Genomic DNA, 22,444 nt, shown 5'->3' with positions numbered 1-22,444 from the left:
GTCGTATGCGTACCGTTTTTGACGCATGCTCCCCACACCGCTGTTTAAAAAACGGTGACGGTACGGAATCGCAGTGACGTGCTTCACGCGAATCTTTTTTGTTCGCAAAACAGTTGCGTCTTTTACGTCACCGGTACGGTGTCTGCCATAAGATCTCCGTGTAATATTTTTTGCGATTTTTACGCAGTTCAATTTACGGTGCGTCAGCTTATTTTAAGCAGCGGTGTGGCGAGCATGCTTCATGGACCCGGGTACGTCCTTAAACTACGTCCAAAAGAGAGGTATGGGCATTGTGAATGTCATCTCGCTTTGTGTGGTAGGGCACAGCCAGTGGGTGTCATTCCAGATCCAAATTTTCTTGCGTGATTCGGCATTGGTCCCATAATAAAAGTTGTTCAGTATGACCTGTAAAGTCACTGCGCAGAGTATGGCTGGTGGTTAATATTTCATCTTATACCTATATTCGACACAAGTAGTAAGTACTTACAGACCAACTATGATACACATTTTGCCTGTATAGTGATACATAGTGAATAAATTAATACCTGATTTAAAAAATAAAACAAAAATAACAAATAGCATGTTATTTAATTCAGTAATCACTAATCAGTCTTAAACAATGAACATCATACTTTTAGATTAGACAACAAAATGTATATTTATACTATGTTTCGACTTGAAAGATTTTACTGCTTTAAAACATAAGACAAACCTACCAACCAAATGTATAAAAAAAAATGATTTTTGTGATTATTATTTTCCTATAGGTTTCACGTAAATGTTTGTAAAAAGGAAATAATCTCCATAATATAAGCTATTAGTTGACACCTCGATGAATACAATCGGTTAAGTGGTTTTCGAGATACACCGCCAAAAAGAATAGGTCCGGACGCCATCTTTGTGACGTCATTACTATCCCCTCCCACCATTTTTCCGCTTTACTACTGCATGTACGGTGATCAGGAGAAACGCCCGAACACATTGATACCGGTTGTGGGTAAGGCCGAGCTGAGTCAATTAAATCTGGCCTCGGAGCGGCTTGGGGACTACTAATAGTAAAAGTTGTTCAGTATGACCTATAAAGTCGCTGCGCAGAGTATGACTGGTGGTTAAAAGTTCACCCTGTATACAATTTTTAAGTAAAAAGAAATATGTACCTACCTATGATTAAGACGAAAAAAGAGACTAAACGTCGAAGTAAGGTAACCATTATTGTGTCTGGTTTTTATAATTGTCATTATAATTTCAGTAATTAAAACCGATACTCTATAAATTCCATTCAATACGTATCGTAACAGTCACCACAGTTTCGACCGGTAAAAGCCAGTTATCGTTACCCATGCGCAAATAAATGAGTGTAGCTTCATTGTTTATTACTCGATCTGTATGTTTTAAGGCTCATTATATTCCTTGATAATGAAGCAATATGTTTTATATTAAACAAAATTTGCGAAATGCTAATATTTACGGAGATTTTTACAAAATCAAAAAAAAATAATTTTATAAAAAAACTGTTTTTTGTGATTATTTTTTTTCCTATAGGTTTCACGTAAATGTTTGTAGAAAAGGAAATAATCTCCATAATATAAGCTATTATTTGACACCTCGATGATTAAAATCGGTTAAGTGGTTTTCGAGATACACCGCCAAAAAGAATAGGTCCGGCCGCCATCTTTGTGACGTCATTACTATCCCCTCCACCATTTTTCCGCTTTACTACCGCATGTACGGTGATCAGGAGAACTGTCCGAACACACTGATACCGGTTGTGGGTAAGGCCGAGCCGAGTCAATTAAATCGTGTTTCTAGAGGGCTTTTGAGATTTGGCGACCGTACTATTCCGTAATCAAAACTGGTATTCGCTCGGCAGCAGTGTAATCGCGAATTATGCCTAAAATTTAGGTACGTCATCTATACACATTAGGATCTTTCTAAATGGCTCAAGATTACGTATTTTATATTTGGCAGATTACTAATTCCCAACACCTACGTTAAAATCGATGTCGAACATCCGCAAACCACTCATAGTAACTGATTGACTTTTAGCCACAATTAATATAACTAATCCGTAACTACAAGATAGAAATAATATAAAATTGTTCACCTCCTGGTGGTTCAAATGCGAGCTCATTTTGTACATTATATTTCTAAACGTAACCCGAAAATAACGAAATTTTATTTAGTCACAAACGAACAAGGTATCTATAGCACCAATTTCAGCTGCAAATATACGTAGATAAGTATAGAAGCAGTGAATATAATTATAATGTAAAAATAAAATAACTTGCGTAACCGAATTGATCAATGGCCGAAGCGAAACGAATGTTTTTTAAAATATATATAAAAATGGACGCCAAAAGTACAAGAATTGACCTTACATGATACACATATTAAATTGAACACTTATTGGCTACATCTATCACAAATAGTCCATTGAGGTAATTCGCAGAATGAACTTTTTTGTTTTCATAGCGATTATATGCTAACACTCGATATAGCTAAAATAATGAGTAAATCCTGTACTTAGATGACGAAATTAATATCTGGGACTAGAGATCTGACTAAAACGGGTTTGGTTTGTGCGTCAACTTTTCAGCGAGCACTTTTTTTATGGTTTGTTTTATTTCTTAAACGCGTTGCTACTAAACTTTGTTAAATCTTCAACATTTCATGTCAATAGGCACAATTATCGGAGCAATAATTATCTCTTACCATCGTACCAATAAAATTAGTGCAAGTCCTATATAAAAATGCAAAAGAAGTACTTATGTGATTTAATCATAATGCCTGCGGAAATTCACTGAAAAAACAATGGATTATAATCGTAATAATAGATTTCGATCTATATTTGGCGTCAAGTAGGTTGAGCAATATTTGTATATATTTTTGGTAGGTACGTTATGGCTCAGAGGTACAGGTTCTTAGTAAATAATAAATAACACAAATAATATGGCGTATTACAAATAATTACTATCTAATTGGTGCCAGTTCTTGCAGAAAACATTTATGTATACACAAACATTGGTACACTTTATACTAGAATTTACTAGTTGTACCTACGTTACAATATTGTAAAGGAGAATTTATTACAAAGAATCATGCAGTTTCACTTTGGAATCAATCAGTAATATATATCTTTAATATTGGTTCTATACCTACATCTACAAATTTTGGCCCACAAAACAAATCATCACAGATGCAAAAGTATCAGCATCTTAATTTTGAGGCAATATTTTATTTTACATGCAACCAAAATTTACAGGCCAAACCAATAATCCTATTTATAAGACTGAGTTACAGCTATGGTTACGGACAGACATCGCGACATAAGTACTATGTAAACGGCATTATCGCAAAACGAGACATTTTCTACATCCGAAATAAATTCAGACACACTTACCCGTTCTTCAGAGGTACTTGAATATACCTATTAATAGATTTAGGTGTTCGGAGGGGACAGAGCGGTGACGTTACTAAAACGATGAGAAATCAACTCGGCATATACAGTACAGGCCAATTCGAACGTGCACTGAGATCAAACCGATATTAGAATTATAATGGAATCATATTAGTTAGTCGTCATTCGCGCGTTCATATCGCTCAGACTTGTCCACACAAGTATTAGTGCGAGTGAGACGCCAGCGCGAATTACAGCTAACTCATATCATTCTACTATCGGTTAGATGTCAGTGCACGTTTGAATTGGCCTGATTGTCCACTACACGCTACGCGAGGTCGATAAATCTTAACTAACTTCGTCCAAAATATCACTCGAAATTTAACATTATGTCGCACCAGATTGTTTTTGTTACTAACAGATTTTGTTTAAGAACACTGGTTTCAGTCTCTAGAGTAGGTTTCCTGTTGCGCGGTTCATTTGTGATGAACAGTGAATTTGGAAATGCTGATATAAAGCTCGTCACTTTAATTTACCGCTACAGAAGTTTTCCAATCCTAAAAGCGTTGCAACCTGAAACAAAAAACAAACGCATATAAATAAACACAGACTAAACTATTATGGAATAAAAACTATCGACAAGAGATCTTGCTAGACTAACGTATATTTGACTTAAGTTTTAGGGGAACTGACATTTCACTCTATCGCGTCTATGATATTCATAGAGTATTTTCCGAGCAGCAATTTACATTCTAATTAAATCCGAATAGTCAATAAAAACGTCACGCTCCAGCATCGTAGTAATCTCGATGTAATTCTCACTCGGGCTACATCCGTCTATGAAAAGCGTAAGTTGTACGAAAAGAGTTGCGGATAAGTCTTTTCGGTATGGAATTTTGGGATTATCAGCATTTCTCGTTCGGGCAGAGTTTCTGCTGAGTTTGTGGAGTGTAAATCGTAACCTGCCCGCCTGTGCGTCGCCGCCGCCGCGCCCGCCCCGCGCCCGCAGGTGACGACCGCCAGTGCTGCTCGACTCGATATTTCCACAAGATTTTCCGAACTTGGGAATGATTGAATTTGCTTAGAGCAAGTTTTAGTGGATCGTAAAGTAGTTTTCGTATTTTGTAAAATGGGATTAGGTATGGTATTTATAGGTTTTTGTTAAGATCCCATACTGGGCTACATTAGATTTATATGCTATAAAAAATAATTTATTTTAGAACATTGTTCGCTTGGCCGCTAATAATAGCTGTTTTTAATTAATAAAATTTTTATGTATAAATATTTATATGTTTATTTGGCTCCGTTTAAGCGAGGTGATTTGTACAGGGTTTGCAAACTTTTGTTCGTCAAATATATTAGAATTGAGTCACTCACGTTGACACGTAATATGTTTGAGTCTCATAAAAGTTCTGTTATTGAAATTTGTGTTCGTTCCCTACATAATTACAAAGTTATTCTTGTGATTTGAGTCCGGGGTCCGCTCGTCTGTTTACCTATTTGAAAAACCAGGTCCAGTTGTCACAAATAAGTAAACATCATTTAAATGTACACTACTAGCTTTGAAATTGCAGCAATCGTGCCACCCGCATCGACACACTCTCCTCCCGCAGCCCTGCAAGAATCCCCGATAAATCTGTCGCATATTCAGCGACGTATAGTGCCACAAACTTATCGTTTTCCGCCGGCCAACACCGAAACCAACTTCGTCGCGTACAAACTTTGTCCTGCACCGCTTTTTTCGCTAGAATAAATAACTTTGTTTCATTGTAACTAACTTTCTCGGTGAGTCATTGGTCAGAATAAGCGTTCTTGAGACGATTCCTATATGTGGTGCAGTAATTGGCATGAGAGGCCAGAAATAACTCTGGCACTAATAAGGGGAACTAGTCAGACTTTGCACGGTTTAGGATTCTTGATAAAGCAACACAGTTGCTTAACGATGATGATGTGTGATATGAATTAGTTAATTTTAGCAGAGGTATCCGTAATTTGGCACCCAACAAAATGCACAGGTGCATTGGTAAATAAGGTTAAACTGATTTATTTGAAAATAACCCACTTGGTAACATAAGTTTGTAGTATCAGAATAATTCCAACACGTATATTTATCGTACCTTTACAATTAAATAGCGTAAGATATATTGTCAAAAATATGACCTCTAGTCTATAGTCCAATTAGATGTCGTTTGATATGACAGAGGCGTCTGAACGCCTTTGTCGAGGTGATACCACTAGCGACGCATATTAAGGACACATAAATTACTATAAGTTTGTAAAAAAGTGGGAAGAGTATAGTTTCGTTACTTTGACATTCAGCTTTCCCGAAGCTAATTTTAAGAATCCCTGATATTGTCAATATCAACCCAACCCTTAACCCCCCCTTGGAACCCGTATGGTGCGACTCGTTATGTAAATTTTACATAATAATAACAATAAAATCAGATCACTTTCTTGATAACTTTTTTTTAATTAACACAAAACATTTTATAATTTTATTTGCAATTTAATCCCGTTAGCAGATTACACTAAAGACAACTTCTTAAAAAAAATGAATATTATTAGCCAATTTGCCCATAGATGGCGCTGTACACATTTATGCTAATAGTATAGTTCTGGTCAAAAGACTTTCGTGATTATAGTTACATGAGAAAATTGAAAGTTTGTACGGAACCCTCGGTGCGCGAGGTAAACGAACTCGCACTTGACCGGTTTTTTTGTTACAATATCTACCTTAAGAATAGGCGCAGGCACTTGTTCTGACGAAAACACCTGCCATGACAGACCAAACTAGAGATTATTGAGCAAAATATAAAAAAAACCCTTGAATTTAAATCTACACTATTGTCGGTTAATATTATTGATCGGTTTCCGCTTCGTAGGCTTCTAAAAGGATTACCAAAATATACTATTCGAACAATAATCGAAAACCGAAGCTATTTCACTCGATTCCTCTCCTTTATTCATTGAGTGTTTTATTGTCTGAAACGACCAGTTTGTATATTTATCTGTTTTATTGCTAGGTTATCTTAATCGTGCCAGTCCCGACCCAATTCTATTGCGAGCTTTATTGCCGTCTAGTGAACGCACGTCTATGTCATTGTGTCAAGCGCGTCCTTGTCTTTTATAATATTAAATAAACATCGATTCTACGGTCGCTATCATATATATCGGAGCAGCTGAGGTATTCAAAAATCTCTAAACAAAGTCTCTATATGTATCATGATGTTCTATGATCCGCCCTCCTAACGTAAAGTCATATTAAAATAACATGTGTCACACACTTGAATGAGATTTCAAAATTAGTAAGGACAGGTTTAATATGTTGCACTTGCATGTTTTGACCATGTTGGCCGTTACGATATATCTGATGGCGACTGTATTTGTATTTACCAGCCAGTTTTAGTAAGTTCATCAGTTGAAACTAGCTAAGATAAACACAGCGAAGCTTCTTCTGACATTTTTAGTAATCATAGTGTGACGTAGATAACTGGAAGTATTCTAGGCTAGCAGGCACTGCGAGTGTCAAAATAAAATTAATTTTATTTCGTATAGACATCTTATGGGTATGATTTAGGTCTTCCTGAATAAGTTTTAATATTTATTCCTTGCCCTAGATCCATTGTGTTACATCCATGTAACGGCGTCCATGTAGCTGTCCAGACGTTGAAATACGCCCTGCGGGTCCCAGTGACTTGGCACAGTTTTAAACCACCGACAGGCGCTAACTTACGACCGTCTATTAGCATCCCCGCAATTGTAAACGTCCTCGAAATTTCCACAAAAACATTTCCGATTTTTTTCGCGGCGCGATAATAAATCGAGTTTCGGATGTCACGGGTTATAAAACATAGGCGTCGTTGAGTATCGAGAGAATCCGGTAGGCGGTGAGAGCGTGAATATATTCAGGCTGGGGACGGCTGACCTCCTAACTACGAGTTATTTAGGGCACACTTCCTTTAGAGTGTGATCGGGCCTATTCGCGACTCGATGTCTCCGAATTGAGATCTCATTTGCGTATTAAGAAAAAATTATATGTATATTCTGTGTAGGTAAGATTTTTTTTACAGTACAAATGGCGCTAATTTTCCGCCATACCGCGGTAACTAGCACTATACTTGTGTATTAAATTAATTTTTAACAAGGAGAAACGTCTGCGAACTATTAAGCTTAGAATAAATTTAAAAGTGGAAAAATTACTGTCTTGGGTGAGACTTGAACTCACGGCCTCTGGATACTTGTGTATGTCGAAAATTTAAAGAGCCATATGTACTGTAAAACGTTGTACAACACACGTGCGAAAAGGTAATTCGCAACTCGTGTCGGTTTAAAACACTCCCTTCGGTGGTGTTTTAATTTATCGCCAATCGTTGCGAATTTCCTACTTATAAAACTTGTAATCGTAATTACAGAATAGTTTTATTGATTTTCAATTATCCGATAGAACTTACAGAATAGAAGACATAGCGTTAGATTTCTAGGATATATTTATCGATTGCGTGTTTTACGTTCTTCTTAAATTGAAATGAAATATTTGAATATAGGTACTACGAGTAAAAATTGTTTGAAAATGACACCGCAAGAAAATACATAAATAAACAAATTTTCGTATATAATATAATTTTCCACAAATAAATGGACAAATCTGGCATTGATAATGGGTAAATTTCCATGGCGCTAACATATTTGTGGATTACAAAATCATTTGCATTCCTAAGATGTAAGATCGAGATGCCCCGTCAGATTTATGGCATAGTTTCTCTACGTTTCGTCATCAAATGCCATTCCAATGGCAGTTGCGCATTTTTCGTCGCAGTTGCAGACTTTTTAATTGGTTCCACAAAATACAATAGCTTACAAATATTTTGTTGGTTGTTTCGAGTACATATTTTAGTTCCTATTTCAGTTAACCATTTATTTTATCTACAATTTTTTTTTTGTAAATTGACTGTAAACTGAATTAATATCTGTCATTTGGTTCGGGGGGAATTTGGTTATTTGTTTGCGGTTTTTCTGTTTTCAGTTTAATTTTCAAAATCAGGTGTCACGGTTAACGTCGGTAAATCTGTAATAAATCAGTTATCTTCAACGCTGATCAAGGGTTCTGATCTCTGGAACACAAGTACTCATTTTTCAAAGTGAATAGGTAAATATAGTTAACAGCTAAAAGATATTGTTAAAAAAAAAGTTTAAATATTTGAAAATATCGAAATAAATAAAAAAAAACCTTAAGCCGGTTCAAGCCACTATGGTTTTCCGTGACATACCAAATCGACAACTCACTCGGCTGCCCAAAGTATCCCCGCAACTCTTTGGCTGCCCACAAACCTTTGTCTCGACTCTCGTACATAGATGCCACCTGTTGCCGGGGGCGGGGCGCGGGCACGCCCAACGCCCTGCCACGTGGGCCTAGGAACTTTCAAGTGACCTAATTTTAAGGAATAATGACTAAGCCTATCATGTGTGATTGTGTTGTTATTTAGATAGTTATGTTACTGCCGCCTGCGCCCCATATTCTCAGGAACATTCCTGCGACGCGCGACCTAATTTTCAGGAATATATAGGGCCTAAGCCTGGCATGTGTCATTTTGAGTGGGCTTAAGCTTTAGCTGTCGCGCTGAAACAACGGTTTTTTAACAATAAAACAAGTATAACTTTTTTACATTACTTTGCAGAAAAATGTTTTGTCATTGATTTCAAAAAGGGTAGATAGCCCCTAAAAATACCTACTTCGACTATTTTAGTTTATACAGAATTCGTAATCATGTTCCAAAAATGTTTACAATCCTCTCCGTCTACACATGATGTTGTCGATTGTGCATGATATCATGGTATGTACATACTCTTGATCCCTTAATCTTTCAAAAGCTAAGTTAAGAAACAGATTCCATTGGATTACATTATATATTGAATGAATGAATGAATGAAATACTTTATTGCGATAAACATGGTATACATAAGATGGTAGGTACATTCTTGTTAAGTAGCAATACATGCGTTGTGCGTTGCGCTAAACGATATCCCTTCTATTTGTAATGGCACTTAAAAATAAAAATTTGAAGTACTGTAGTTATCCAAGTACTACGCCCTAGTTTAAGCTTAGTGCCACTTAGCGGCTTTTACACCTAAAACCGAGCGCCAAACTCCAAACTAATCTAACATAATGCCTTTTATAAGCGGGTGTTCTGAATCCCGTAGTAAAATCATAAAAAGACCCCGGCCACGTACATAATCCAATTTGTGGATCGCGGCCGAAGAATGCTAAGCGACTACATAATTATATACACCCCTTAAAAGTTGGACAATTTTTAGGGAGAATTTTCGGTTTCATGTTGCGGAAAGAATGAGACGTCGAATAAATTTTGATAGTTTAAGGGTTAGGGGGAGGATGGCGATTTCGCATTTCGTTAAAATAGGGATGGTAACAACTTTTGTTTCGGATAATGTCAGTTGCTGTTGCGGGGGCTCATTTTATAAAATGTTTTTATTTTTATTGAAATTACAGTTATACTCATAACATTATTACCCGGCCAGTTTAGAAACCCGCTCTTTACAGTAACATCTAACACGATTTCAATACGTTTTGCGATGTTATTATGCTGGGCCTGACCTTTCTAATTACAAAGGAATTAGTTGGAATTAAACGACTTAAATGGCGCCTTCTTTTTTCTATTTCTAATAATTGATACAAAAATACAGTTAGACTTCCCAGTTCCTATAGATACACACTTTCCTTTCTACATACCTATATTATCATATTTGATTATATGTGCTGAAAAACCTTGTATATCGAGAGATATAATTTTAATCAAAAATAAGTAGTAACACGAGAAATAATAATAAAGTATTGAAAAATACAATTTCCCACCAACTTGAGTATTCCCAACAACTAACAACCAGGACACGTAATACGAAATAATATAAAGGCGACACGACAGCCATAACCAATATAACCATATCGGGGCTCATTTAAATAAGTGATCAAACTGACGCGAACTCCTCAAACAATAAAGTAAAGACTTATTGGTTATGCCGCGCTCATCGGCCGCCTTATATTGGAGGCAAAAATCGAGCAACTTTTTAAATTGACAGCGTTACATTTTCCCTCGCAAAATGAGCTTCACACGATGTGTTTTAATGAGATTTTTTCTAATTCAAAGACCTCGTGCTTAAACTGAAGTTGAGATTGCTTTGAATATTTGTAATAATAATAAGTGTAATTTTGTTGGCTTCGGCTTTGAGCACGCCTCGTAAATGTTCGAAACACCATTGTTATTTTGTCCATGTACGGGAAAGAGACAAAATAATAAGTGTAATTTAATGTATATACGGTCTGCTTTTTTAAAGTTTACAAATTTCTTATGTATACATATTATACAAATAAAAACTTATTGCAGACAAAGTCTTTCCATTTTCTTATAGATTTGAACGCAATGAGGAAGACATTGTGAGGAACAAATATGTAACCTATTCATTTCTTCTAAGGTTAGAAACTTTGAACCTAACTAATGTTAAAATTAGCAGAAAAAAAATCAGAACGGGAACACCATAATTTAATAAGATAACAAGTAAACGCCCTTCAACTTTGACATGAAAAAAAAAAAACTCAACATCGCTATAAAATTCCGTAATAAATGTTTAATTCATTACTCATCAGAGAGGCCATGCGGCAAATATTTAAAATACTCATTCGGTGCCCCCTCGCACTGAAAAGAGAGCAAAGGCGCTTTTTATTAGGAAAGAATAAAGGCGGAGTGAGGAATAATGAATAAATTCCGCGTAAGGAGGCCCTTAACGCAATTGAAAACTTTTAACAAGTGCTGAGAAATCGTGTGTTAAGGTGCTAGGACTAGTAATTACGAAGGGCGGAATACAGGATGAGTTGGTAAACGATGGAAGTTTGAGGGGTGCTTTATGAAAATGAAGCTGCTAATAAAATCTTGCTGAGAGCGATGACTTGATTTTAAAATGGTGTATCTTTAACTATAGAGCGGGTGTCGAAAATCTTTACTGAAAGCGTTTCTAGTTTTATTTAATTACAGAAATTATCGGCCCAATTTGAAGAATGAGATTCGATAACGATAAGTTCTGGTTTAGATAAGTTCTCATTTAGATATCGTTTGTATGTCAATGTCATTTTGACGTTAGAAATATCGTAGATCGGTCGTACAGTTAGATCTTCTAGTTATATACTTACCAAGAGCTCTTATGTCTCCGGAATTAAGATTTTTAATCATTTACATGAATATATTAAGTCGGAAAATGGCATCGCATTTAAAGATAAGCTCAAGACATGGCTATTAATAAAAAGCTTCTACAATCTAAATGAATATTTTATGTGTATAAATGGTTAAAATTATTTTGAAATAGTATTGTTGTTAATGTTTTGTTACTTTTAGTATATTTGATTAGTCTTAAGTTTATTATTGTACGTCCAAAATGGGCAAGCTGTTGGACTTTATTTTACGCACAAAAAAAAAGATAAACCTTATTGGGATCGCAGCGGAATCGAAAGAAACGTCAATTTTGACATGTCGTTTAGATATCAATCTTTTAAAGATCTTAAACGTGTCTTAATTATTCTTCGAATCGGGCCGTAAGTCCGGCTTTCGGAAAGAACTTTAGCGACAACAGATATACCTACAGTATGTAACAGAACGAAAGGCAAAGAAAGAGACCCATTAATGTTTAGGTCATACTGAGCAACCTCGAAATCGCGAAATTAAATTGACTATCCTATGGGAAATTTAAACATCAGACCAGCAAAATGTATGAAACAGACGAATTGTCCCATAGTAAAAGTTGGTCAGTGTGAACGCATAAGAAAAAGGTTATTTGCTGTTTTAAATAAAGTAATAGCGTTGGACATAGATACTAACAAAACGTTATCCGATCCAATTTCAATACGCGTTAGTGTAAGAGAACAGACCCACTGAAATTCCGAAATTTGAAATCTATAGATATATCATTTTTTTGGAGAGGAAAAGTTAAATAGCCTGTTAATGGAAGTGAAAATCACGTTTCGTTAAAAAAGAATAAGCAAATTATCCCCGCCATTAACTTCACGGCGTTGTCCATAATCTGTAAAAATTAACAAGAAAATAGCACCGTACCCACCGTCTGCTAAAGACATTCTTTTTAACCCTAAAAAACAAGTCATTACTGGAGGGAGTAATCTAGCGTTGTGCTTTCGCATTTTTTCGTGGGATTCCATTATTTCTCGATCGGTCTCGAACCGCCCGAGCTAAAAATGAATGAATGAGTGAACGAGTGAATGGGAATGATATGATTAATTACCGGGGCCCCTCATTAGCGCGCAAATAGGTCCGTTCATTGGTGAAATTGAATCACGAGCTCGCGGACCACGTTCAATCACAATCTAATTATAAATAATGTGAATTGAAGAATGAACGGGGATTTTATTTTAAAGTTTTGCGCGCAAATTTTATACCGTTTTGTTTATTGAATGAATGGTTTTGAGCTTATAGTGAATACGTGTTTTTATATGCTAACTAAAATAGATTTGTTTATTTGTGTTAGTAAAAAAAAAAATTGAACAGTAAAAAATTTTTTTAATAACATTTCAAAAATCTTTTATTATTGTATCGAAATATTTAAACATTTCTAGACAAAAATAAAAATACCAACCGAAATTTTAGATTTCTTTCCCATATATTTATTATCATAATATAATAAAATCGAATAAAATAAGAATTGACATTTGTTCCACCACTGCTTCACTAAAAAAACTGGTTGCGAAATTATTCACAAAACAATATCAAGCGCCAGTAACCGTCGACGCCGTGCGTACATTTTTTCTCACTATATCTTTTCATAAATAAAGCACATATCACGTCTCATAATCCGCGTACAAAGAAACGCGAATGTGAGTGACGTACTTATCTTTTGTAATACCTAAAGTCGTAAACCCGAATGAGGAGATCTCGCCATCAGATTTTAAGGTCCTGCCAATTCTGGCAGCGACTTTTCTCGGCTCATTGGCTTCAAAAGAATTCCTGAAAATAAAATATTCGTCGTGTCGGAGATATTTGGTTTTATGCGTTTCCTTTATCTTTGCTAAGAGCCTTATCTGTCAGATATGGCATGCAAAGTGCTGCTTGGAATTAATTTAGGAACTGGCATTTAGTGCAAATTTTAGTGAAGAATCTGCTGATGGCAGTATGGAGAGGTCACTTTGCCAAAAGTAGAGGGGTATTATTATTTGCATTGCAATTGCTAATGATTTTATGAGATCGGTAATCGAATGGAAAGTTTTTATTTTTAAGCTAGATACTTTGATATTAGGAGCTACCTTTCGGTATGAACAAATCATCAGGGTATTCTACGTTTGTGCTATATGCTACTCACGTTGGTTTGCTGCAGAGATAAATGAAACAAAACATTTTTTTTTCATTTAGCCAAATATGTTTCCTATTTAGAGTACTATACAAATATTTTGAATATAGTGGTAATCATGAAATAAAAGAATTTTTATTATTGCCATATCCGTTTTTGATGAGTAAATGTTAAACGTACAATGTATGATATGACACAAAGTTTTGGATATGTCACAATTTTCGTGATAATTTTCTGTTAACAGAGTGTAAATTATCCTATAAAATACGTATATGGCACAACATGTTTGAAAAATATATATTTTCAAAACCGATTAGTGTCAATTATAGTATATTTTTTGCTATTTTAGGAATCCTTAAAAAAATATTATGCTCATGAATGGATATGGCACAAACGTATTCTGAGCTGACGATTTGTTAAATGAGAGTTAGGTTATAAAAAATATATAAGTACATTTTTTTTCCTAGCCTAGTTTAGTGTCCCACTGCTGGGCAAAGGCCTTCCCTCAATTTCTCCACTCGACCCTGCCATTGGCATATATTAAATGAAAAAATTGCTTTACCTATTTGATGGTGTACCTACTCTGCAAATGTTTTAAATACTCGTTTGGGTTTGGCGCTAAGGTTTTCGCAGAAAACTCGAAATAATATAAGACTTGGCGTCCCTAAATAGACGAATGAGGTCGAGTTTATGCCGATTTTATGAAACGATACAAAATTTAGCTGTATTGTAAGCGTTCGATGTTGAAACGGTAGAATCGCTTGTACTTCTAAAATAATGTTAAAAGCGTGCAAACTTTGTTTTAAAAACGGATTGCCAGAGCGTAGCGTTTAACAGGGGGATCCTTATGTATGTATGTTTATTTAAATTTTGTATTACTTAAATTCATCTTTATAGCAGTCGCTATCTGCCGTAGTCCGCTTTCTGTAAACTCCGTTTATATAATAACGGAAAACCTTTGTGGATGTTCTTTACGTATTATTAGCTCTAAACGTAGCAACGTGAACTAAATGTTGAAGAAAGTAGCGAGAAGCGATACCGACGAGCAAGTTATTGGACTCTGTTGTGGGTAGAACTATCACCGAAGAACTTCTGTAGATTATCGCTGAAATACCGGAAATTTATTGCTAGCTAAAATAAATAAATACTACTTTGTTCTCATTTTTCTATTCAATAAGGGAAAATACTTTGTTCTCAGTCTTACTTTTCCTTATTTGCACTATTGAGTGCACTTATCCAATTAGAGAGCAATCTCCCTAAGAAAGGGTTATAAAGAAGGAAAGGAAAGAAGAAGGAAAGGAAAGGTTTTTGGGGGAAGGGGTTAGGGAGATTGCTCCCTATTTGGATAAATGTTAATACTTAGGGTAGACCTTTTCTGGTGAGTTAAACAAAGAAATAGTTAGTTACCTCTGTTTGGTGTCGGTGTCGACGATACAGGATCGAACCTGCGTCCCCTCCTGGTCCAAGCGACTACCCGGATTACAATACCCTATCTATATCACAAGCTTCCACCTAGCTTAACACTAAAGCCTACTACCACTAATACAATTGACACTTCAACAACGAGCGGTAACGGTCCACTTATTACACTAAACAATAAAATTCTAACATTAGTTAACATGACAATAGAACAAAAAATCTTGACTTTAATGCCGAAGTAACAAAAATCGAACTTAATAGGAAATTAACTCAGATAACAACCTCTGGTAGTCAATAAGTAGGTAACTGTCCGTGTAGTCGTTTTTGAGGTTTTCAGTGGACCCAGGAGGGGGTCGCGGAGTAGGGCGTGCGGGGCGCGCCGCCGCCGGACAGCGTGGTGGGCACGGGCGGCGCGGGCGCCGCGAACTGGCTGTCGGCCTCGGCCGCCATGGCCTGCTGCTGCTGCGGGAAGTTGAAGTCCAACGAGCCGTCCATGCTGAGCTCGTGCTTTATCACCTATGGACCAAAAGGGTGATTAGTGTATGTCGCCAGCATTGCCATAGAATCCGGCCACGATAAGTTCTCATGTCAAGTGCAACGTCAAGTATGGCGCTCGTATATTTTACTAGAAATTTAGCTGTCGCTTTTACACTATCTGGCAGTGACTGTGGAGCCCATGGATCAAAACTTAGTACTTATGAAAAATGACAACAAAAATTTGGTAGCAAAATTTGAATCCATAGTACCTAATAGAAAAGAGATTTAAAATTGTTTTGTTTGAAATTGAACGTAACGGTTTTCTTACAGATATTGGCTGAGATACCTCATTAACATCACAGTCAAAGCTGTGCTCCAGTGACTCAATGTTGAGGTTGAGGTCCTCAACGAGCCCCGTGTTAAGCGCGCCCATGATCTGCCCCATAACGGTGGTGGGCATGGCCGTCTGCACCATCATACCACCGTTCATCAACGCCGCGTCCGACGTCGTTACCATCTGCGTTTGGCTGTTTTCTGTAGACAAAAATGTACGATATACAAACATAAAGTCAACAAGCAGGGTAATTAAATACAACAGTGTAAAGTCAATATAGTCAAACCACGCTATGTTTGATTTAACGTGTTCGGAATTTTGATATACCAAAAAAAAAATTTTGGTACAAGATTTCATCGTTGACTATACTTTTCTTTTCACATGCAACTAATACTCATCGAGACTCTTCTATCAACCTTAAACACAATTAGTTTGCGTTGTTTTATCATCAGATCAGCTCGATGGTACCATAATATTGCATTGTCATCCGACTTACATATGAATTGCAAGATTTGATTACAGATCTGCCACTGATGATCTGCGAGCTTCCACCACTTCGGGGCTGTCGCTTTTAAGTTTTAACTCGTCGTTTAGGTTTTTTTTATAGTGAATCCGCAAACAGGGTTAGCACGGGATGAATCCTGTTTGATTCTAGGATAAGGTTGGTACTGGTAAGGGTGAGGTTGAATCATCGCTAGGTTAGTCCATCACATACCTAGAGGAGCATCAGCTGGATTATGAATCATTCACCCCAATAGAGAAACAATAAACAGTATACTTGCTTTGAAATTCATCCATTCATTTTACCCCGAACAATTAATGTTCCGATGTCATCCTCTCCTTGAAAATCTACCTGTATGCATAATATCAGCAGGATCAGCGGGCGGCGGCGGCCTGACGAAGTGGTCGAGCGCATGCGGATGCGTGGGATGCGCCGGGTGCGCGGGATGGCTGAACATCGACGCGCACGCGCAGCCGCCGTGCAGGTGCTGCGGGCACGAGTACGAGTAGCGGTAGCCGGTCGATGATGATGACGTTGTTGGCACGTACCTGCGGGGTTGGGGGTTAGTTATCTTGGAACTAATATAAAGTAAACTTTTCGACTTGGGCTGGTGGAAGAAAAAAGTTTACCTGATATTAGCGTGATTATGATAGTCGTGGTCGTACTGGTCGTAGTATTCGTTTGATTTACAAGAGCTGGTGGTTAACTATCATGCTCGGTAATAGAAAATACTTTGTAATAACCACTATCAATATTTTGCGATTATTTTCCGAGCTGATAACCTATTTCCAGGGGATTACGCAAAAATTCCGATGAAGTTTTTCCAAATATTTTTAATGTTGAAACGCTTCTGTGAAAAAAATCTTAAATATTAACTTGTCACAAACTAAATTCTACTTGGTGCTAATAACCTCTAGGTTCAGGTAGTTTAAGCTATAAGAACCGCTTCTACAAAGAACAGATTTCAACTCATTTTAATAGGCAAGCAACATAAAAACTACAAAACAAAATCTGTTCTCGCTCAAGCGTACTAAATCTATCTTAATCCTAGGGCATTTTAAAGTCGAAACATTCTCAAGTACAAAAAGTTACAAGTGTTCGAGATTCTGGGTTGAAATTACTCAAGATTGAAGATGTAAAAATAGTGCGTCACACATATCTTAAAATGTTAACGTTGACCATATATTATTCATATCGTTCTTATACGTTAACCTTTACGTTTGTATGTTTGTTGTTAGGTAGAGCTAATATCAGGTGCACTTTACGGATTGGCGCAGTGAAAAAGTTCACCTGATATGATCCTTTTTACTTTCAAAACTAACTATGTGGCGTGACGCACTATTTTTTACATTTTCACAAGTTACGAAGAATTTTTAGGCCAAAATCAAGACGAAATAGAGATATGTACCACAAATAGCCTGTTAGACTGTTACATATTATACTTTAATAGAGTTACATCCAAATAGATGCCAAGCTAAGACTTATTATCATTAACTTTTATATTTCTGTCTGTTAATGTTCTCTTTTATAACGATATATTTTAAGTTGGAAATTATTTATTATATATATATTTTTTTATATAACCTTCTGAGACCTTTTTTGAAATCATCGTAATTAGGTTAAAGATACCTAGTTTAATGATTGAAAACAATTTTTGCAAAAATACATTAGCCCTAATAAAAATATGGGCCAAAAATTTTGTAGGGTCAGTGTATTTCCCTGAGATTGCTTCGTCTATGCTTACGTGTTTAGGAATGGATCGGCTCCCTGCAACTTCATCGAGTCAGCCAGCGACCCCGCCAGCTCGGCCGCCGGAGCATATTCTTGGAAATCCGTGTTCGTATAGTCCGTCCCGTAGTCGGTATTCGCCGCGTAGTCCACCCAGTCCGGCTCCTGAGCGATGAGCGACGGGATCGGCGACAGGCGTCCGACGGACGACGCGTTGGACGACGCGCGCTGCCGGAACGTGTCTGCGTTCGCTGGCGACAGCTGGAAATTGCTGCTACGCGCAAGCGAACAAGCGTCAAATAAATGGTTTGAAGGAAAACTTTGGATAGTGCAGTATCAGTACTAGAAAAGACAAGTTAGTTCTAGATGTAGTAATTTTTACCCATATCTTTATAAGAAATGTTATGTTTAAATATTTCTATAGCACGATTTTAAGGCTCAAACGGCATGATGGATTTGATCACGTAGACTATCTCTATCTCCTATCATATTTTTGTAATCAATTGGGCTTTTCAAAAGTGAAGTTTTGATTGGTGCTTGTCTTTTTTGTACTGGCGTCATTATCCAAAATTTTGTGCAAATAATCAAAATATTCAGCAGAAAAAAACCTTAATGCTAAGTAAACTGTATAACTAAATAATATCTAGGGGAAGAGAAAACATGCAAATCTAATGCCTAAATCGCCCTCTAACATATAAATAAAAATCATAACGGTAAATGAAGCGATCACTATAAAAGGATTCAATGGTCAGCGCGGAGATACGATTATTGGTATTTCTGATGACAATATAACGTAAGAAATGTGCTTCGGCCGTTGTCGAGCATAGTGTTGGTAAACAGTCGAGTCTCTGGAGTCCTTTGAGACTCGAATTGGAGTCAAGCCAAAAAACCGGCCAAGTGCGAGTCGGACTCGCGGACTCGCGCACCGAGGGTTCCGTACAAACCTGTAGGTATATATTATTATATGATGTAACTGAAAATTCACGTTTTTCGCAATTTTTCCTTTATTTGTGCTATAAGACGTTACTTCGTACCAAATTTCAAGAATCTGAGTTTACGGGAAGTACCCTGTAGGTTTTGATTCCCTTGAGTGTCGCAAATTTGCGGCATAAGCGGCTGTATCTTTTGATTGCGTTGGCTTAGAAGTTTGATTTTTTCACAGCTCCAAGGGACAGTAGACCTGAGTATTTGATATAAATTCCAGCTTGATACCTCCACGTGTTCTTGAGAAAAAGGGTCTTGACAGACAGACGGACGGATGGACAACAAAGTGATCTTATAAGGGTTCCGTTTTTTCCTTTCGAGGTACGGAACCTTAAAAAACATTAAAACTTGAGTCTTCTGTTCTCTCACTACCGTTAAAAGAGACTTCAGAAATTTTTAAGGCACGTTGTGTCGTAACAATTTAATTCAACAATTCTTAAGTGAGATTTACGCAAAGTTGTTTGGTTGAGACATTTTTTTTTATCCTATTTAGGTAGACTTAATAAAGAACGAATTATGAAGCACTTTGACTTTGGCTCGACTCGGTACCTAAAAACACCGCCGCAAAGCCTCAGAACGCGCAGTTTCGTGAAAATGAGTCGAATTCTTCAAATGTAGACTCGTAAGACTCTAGTTTTTACCAACTCTAGCTGAGAACCAACGAACAAAGACCATCCAAAATAACTGTAGATTATCCTCACTATCCGATATTCGGCAATAAAAAGGTTAAATATTGGCGAAATGACGAGATCCAACGTCCACATAACTCATCATCTAATGGTTGTGCATGATTTAAAACCTTTTATCATAAAGTAGCAGAGTTGCTATAACTCAGTTTTATTGGCTTGGTCAACGCTTTATGCCGATGGTTTTATTATAAAGTGTATGTTTCGTGCGTGCCTCACTTTGTATCTAGCAGTAATAAAATTTCAATATTTCGAACTGGGTGCCGTTTAATAAAATATGGCGTCGCGTCGAGATTTTGGCAGGGTTTGGAAAGCTTTGCCCGTGTAGGTAAATTGTTATGCTTTTCTGTCAAATTAGTATCACAACTATGTTGTTAAAGTGCATCGTGCTCTTTTATTGGCTCCACGCCACGACTGTTCCAGTTCCCGTCATATCTATGACTATTATCTGATTCTGAAATCTCGTAACTAAGTCTAATAGCCGCTACCTATGTTCCAATGATAAAATCTATAATAATACTTCTAAAATAAGCAGGAAAATATAGTTATTTAATCTTTACGTACCTGTGCATTGGTGATTCTGGGAATATGTCGAGACTTTCAGAGATGGAACTGCTGGGGCTGGGAGTGGCGTCAGCTGTGGCGCCATTTCTTAATGCCTCCGCCTGTAAGAATAGCACATTTTATTAATAAGCACTAAAATATCCTACATTTTCAGGTTTGTGAATTAAAAATAACTCTAACAAGTAGCAACGCGTGAGCTTTTCATAAAAAAAGTCCGGTGGTAACATTTTGAAATAAACGGTAATCATTATTTGCTTGAAGTGAACGATAAAAACATTTGCTTAATGATCTTATTAGTGTCAAAACAGATAAAATCTTTTTTTTTGACGTGAAATTCATAATATTATGAATAAATGACTATGACTATGACTTTAGTAACTAGGTTAACTTGGTTTAAAAATAGCGTCACTTGGTTAACCACAAGGTAAGGAAACTGGCTATTGTACATTGGATCATTAGTTCTTCAGAGTGGATTCATGTAGGACTTCGTTATTTCTAATCTTAATTCCATAAACCGGTAGGTACGTACTTTATAAAGTTACAAGCAACAGTTTTGGAATGATGACTTACAAGGGCATTTCAATTGCGACATCGACACTGTTAACTGACAATTCGCAATTTTTTTGCAAATACATACCTTATACCATACCATATAAACAATGGCATCCGGGACAATGATCCACCAGGACGACTAGTCCGCTGCCAGGAATATATGTCCCAGGCAGTGGAAGGAAGTTTCTTGTAACTTATAAGGATACGTACCTTCTTCTTCACCCTCCCTCTTCTCTTCTCAAACTTCGACGTCTCCATGGACGCCGCCCGTCTCCGGACAGACTTGCCCGGCTTGGCATCTGGGTTGATCATCCACCAGGACGATTTGCCCGTGCCCTCGTTCTGCACCCGCATGAACCGGTTGTGCAGCGACAGGTTATGCCGGATCGAATTCTGCAATAGACATGCGTTTATGTAAAAATGGTCATATAAATTCGAATCACTAGGCATATTCAATAGTGTTGGCAAGATCTGTCTTACATTTAATTCAACTTAACACACTTTAGTCATTTAATAGGCGGTTTAAGTTCTTGTTTAAAATTCGTGTCGCCTCTCTAGAGAACACTTACGTTTTTATATTTGAGAAATATGAAACTTTAAATGTCTCGATGGAGTCTTTATTACCTTTTTTAGACTAAAAATAACTGCGCTCGTTACTAAAAATAACGCAAGAAGTATGAGTGTTATACGCAGTAACACATAAGACTCGAGTCCTTACTAACCCTAGTAGGTACAAAAAACGTGAAGCTCTGCGCAGTGCGCATATTAATGCGGCGAAGTATCAGCGCATTACTATGTTGTAGTGGCAGTGTAGTCAAATAGCTCGCTGAGGTAAAGGAGGCTATAAATAGCCGACCATAAAGCGAGCGAATCGGCAGGTCGGACATATCCGGGCGACCACTTTTGCTAACCACAAAAATTCTATTTTAATTCTCGCTACCGTTAAAAGTTAGTGCAATAACGTGTCCTATCTCACACCGGCAATAAAATCTCACAACTTTTTCCCGTCGAAGGAATAAAAGCGACCGCAGCAACGAATGAAGTTTAGCAATAAAGGAGTCCATAAATAATTTTCTGCGTGCCCTGTGAGAACTGCCACTTACCGGTATCGTTTCGTCTTATGTAAATATGTGAAGTTTTTCTTCTAAATCATAGGAAATTCGTGTCCTTCTGTCTCGTAAGAAACGTTTCAATTTTCTTTTATCTCTTTCTCTGCAGTTTTATTTTATGAATTTTGAATTTTATTTCAATAACAAAGTATATTTCACAAACATATTGCGAAATTAAATGCTATTAAAAAAGGATAACAAAAAAGGACAATGTAATATCTTGTATTTTTCCTGCCATCGTTCACGAGTTATTTAGCAGTGACGACATACCCAAGTCCGGATCCACGATGCATACATTCTGGTTACCACTATAGCTTATGTAAATCACTTTGATTT

General features: G+C 36.8%; 1 protein-coding gene across 3 annotated transcripts; it reads right to left on the bottom strand.

Moving 5' to 3' along the window:
* Positions 1 to 1,840: 1,840 nt before the first annotated feature.
* Positions 1,841 to 21,569, bottom strand: LOC133533626 (forkhead box protein O-like). Of its 3 annotated transcripts, none has more exons than XR_009801908.1 (7): positions 21,210 to 21,569; positions 20,448 to 20,548; positions 18,230 to 18,484; positions 16,837 to 17,033; positions 15,996 to 16,183; positions 15,161 to 15,688; positions 1,841 to 3,970 (listed from the first exon to the last, which is right to left on the bottom strand). XR_009801908.1 is itself a non-coding variant. In XM_061872635.1 (6 exons), exons 1-6 carry the CDS (start codon positions 21,447 to 21,449, stop codon positions 15,506 to 15,508), a joined length of 1,167 nt encoding a protein of 388 aa, XP_061728619.1. In that variant the 5' UTR covers positions 21,450 to 21,567; the 3' UTR covers positions 15,024 to 15,505. The 3 variants fall into 3 exon arrangements, 1 of the variants encoding a protein (XP_061728619.1); XR_009801907.1 differs by having other exon boundaries at positions 18,230 to 18,487; positions 21,210 to 21,567; XM_061872635.1 differs by lacking the exon at positions 1,841 to 3,970 and having other exon boundaries at positions 15,024 to 15,688; positions 18,230 to 18,487; positions 21,210 to 21,567.
* Between the last annotated feature and the right edge of the window lie 875 nt (positions 21,570 to 22,444).

Source organism: Cydia pomonella, unplaced genomic scaffold, assembly GCF_033807575.1.
Source record: "Cydia pomonella isolate Wapato2018A unplaced genomic scaffold, ilCydPomo1 PGA_scaffold_186, whole genome shotgun sequence".
In the NCBI taxonomy this organism is placed as follows: Eukaryota; Metazoa; Arthropoda; class Insecta; order Lepidoptera; family Tortricidae; genus Cydia; species Cydia pomonella.
This window is presented reverse-complemented; position numbering and strand designations above follow the sequence as displayed.

Coding starts and splice junctions, on each gene's coding strand:
- LOC133533626 (XM_061872635.1), bottom strand. CDS start 21,449: ATGCCTAGTGATTCGAATTTATATGACCATTTTTACATAAACGCATGT. Junction 20,549..21,209: donor GAGGGAGGGTGAAGAAGAAG/GTACGTATCCTT, acceptor CTATTCTTACAG/GCGGAGGCATTAAGAAATGG. Junction 18,488..20,447: donor CCAGAATCACCAATGCACAG/GTACGTAAAGAT, acceptor GCTTGCGCGTAG/CAGCAATTTCCAGCTGTCGC.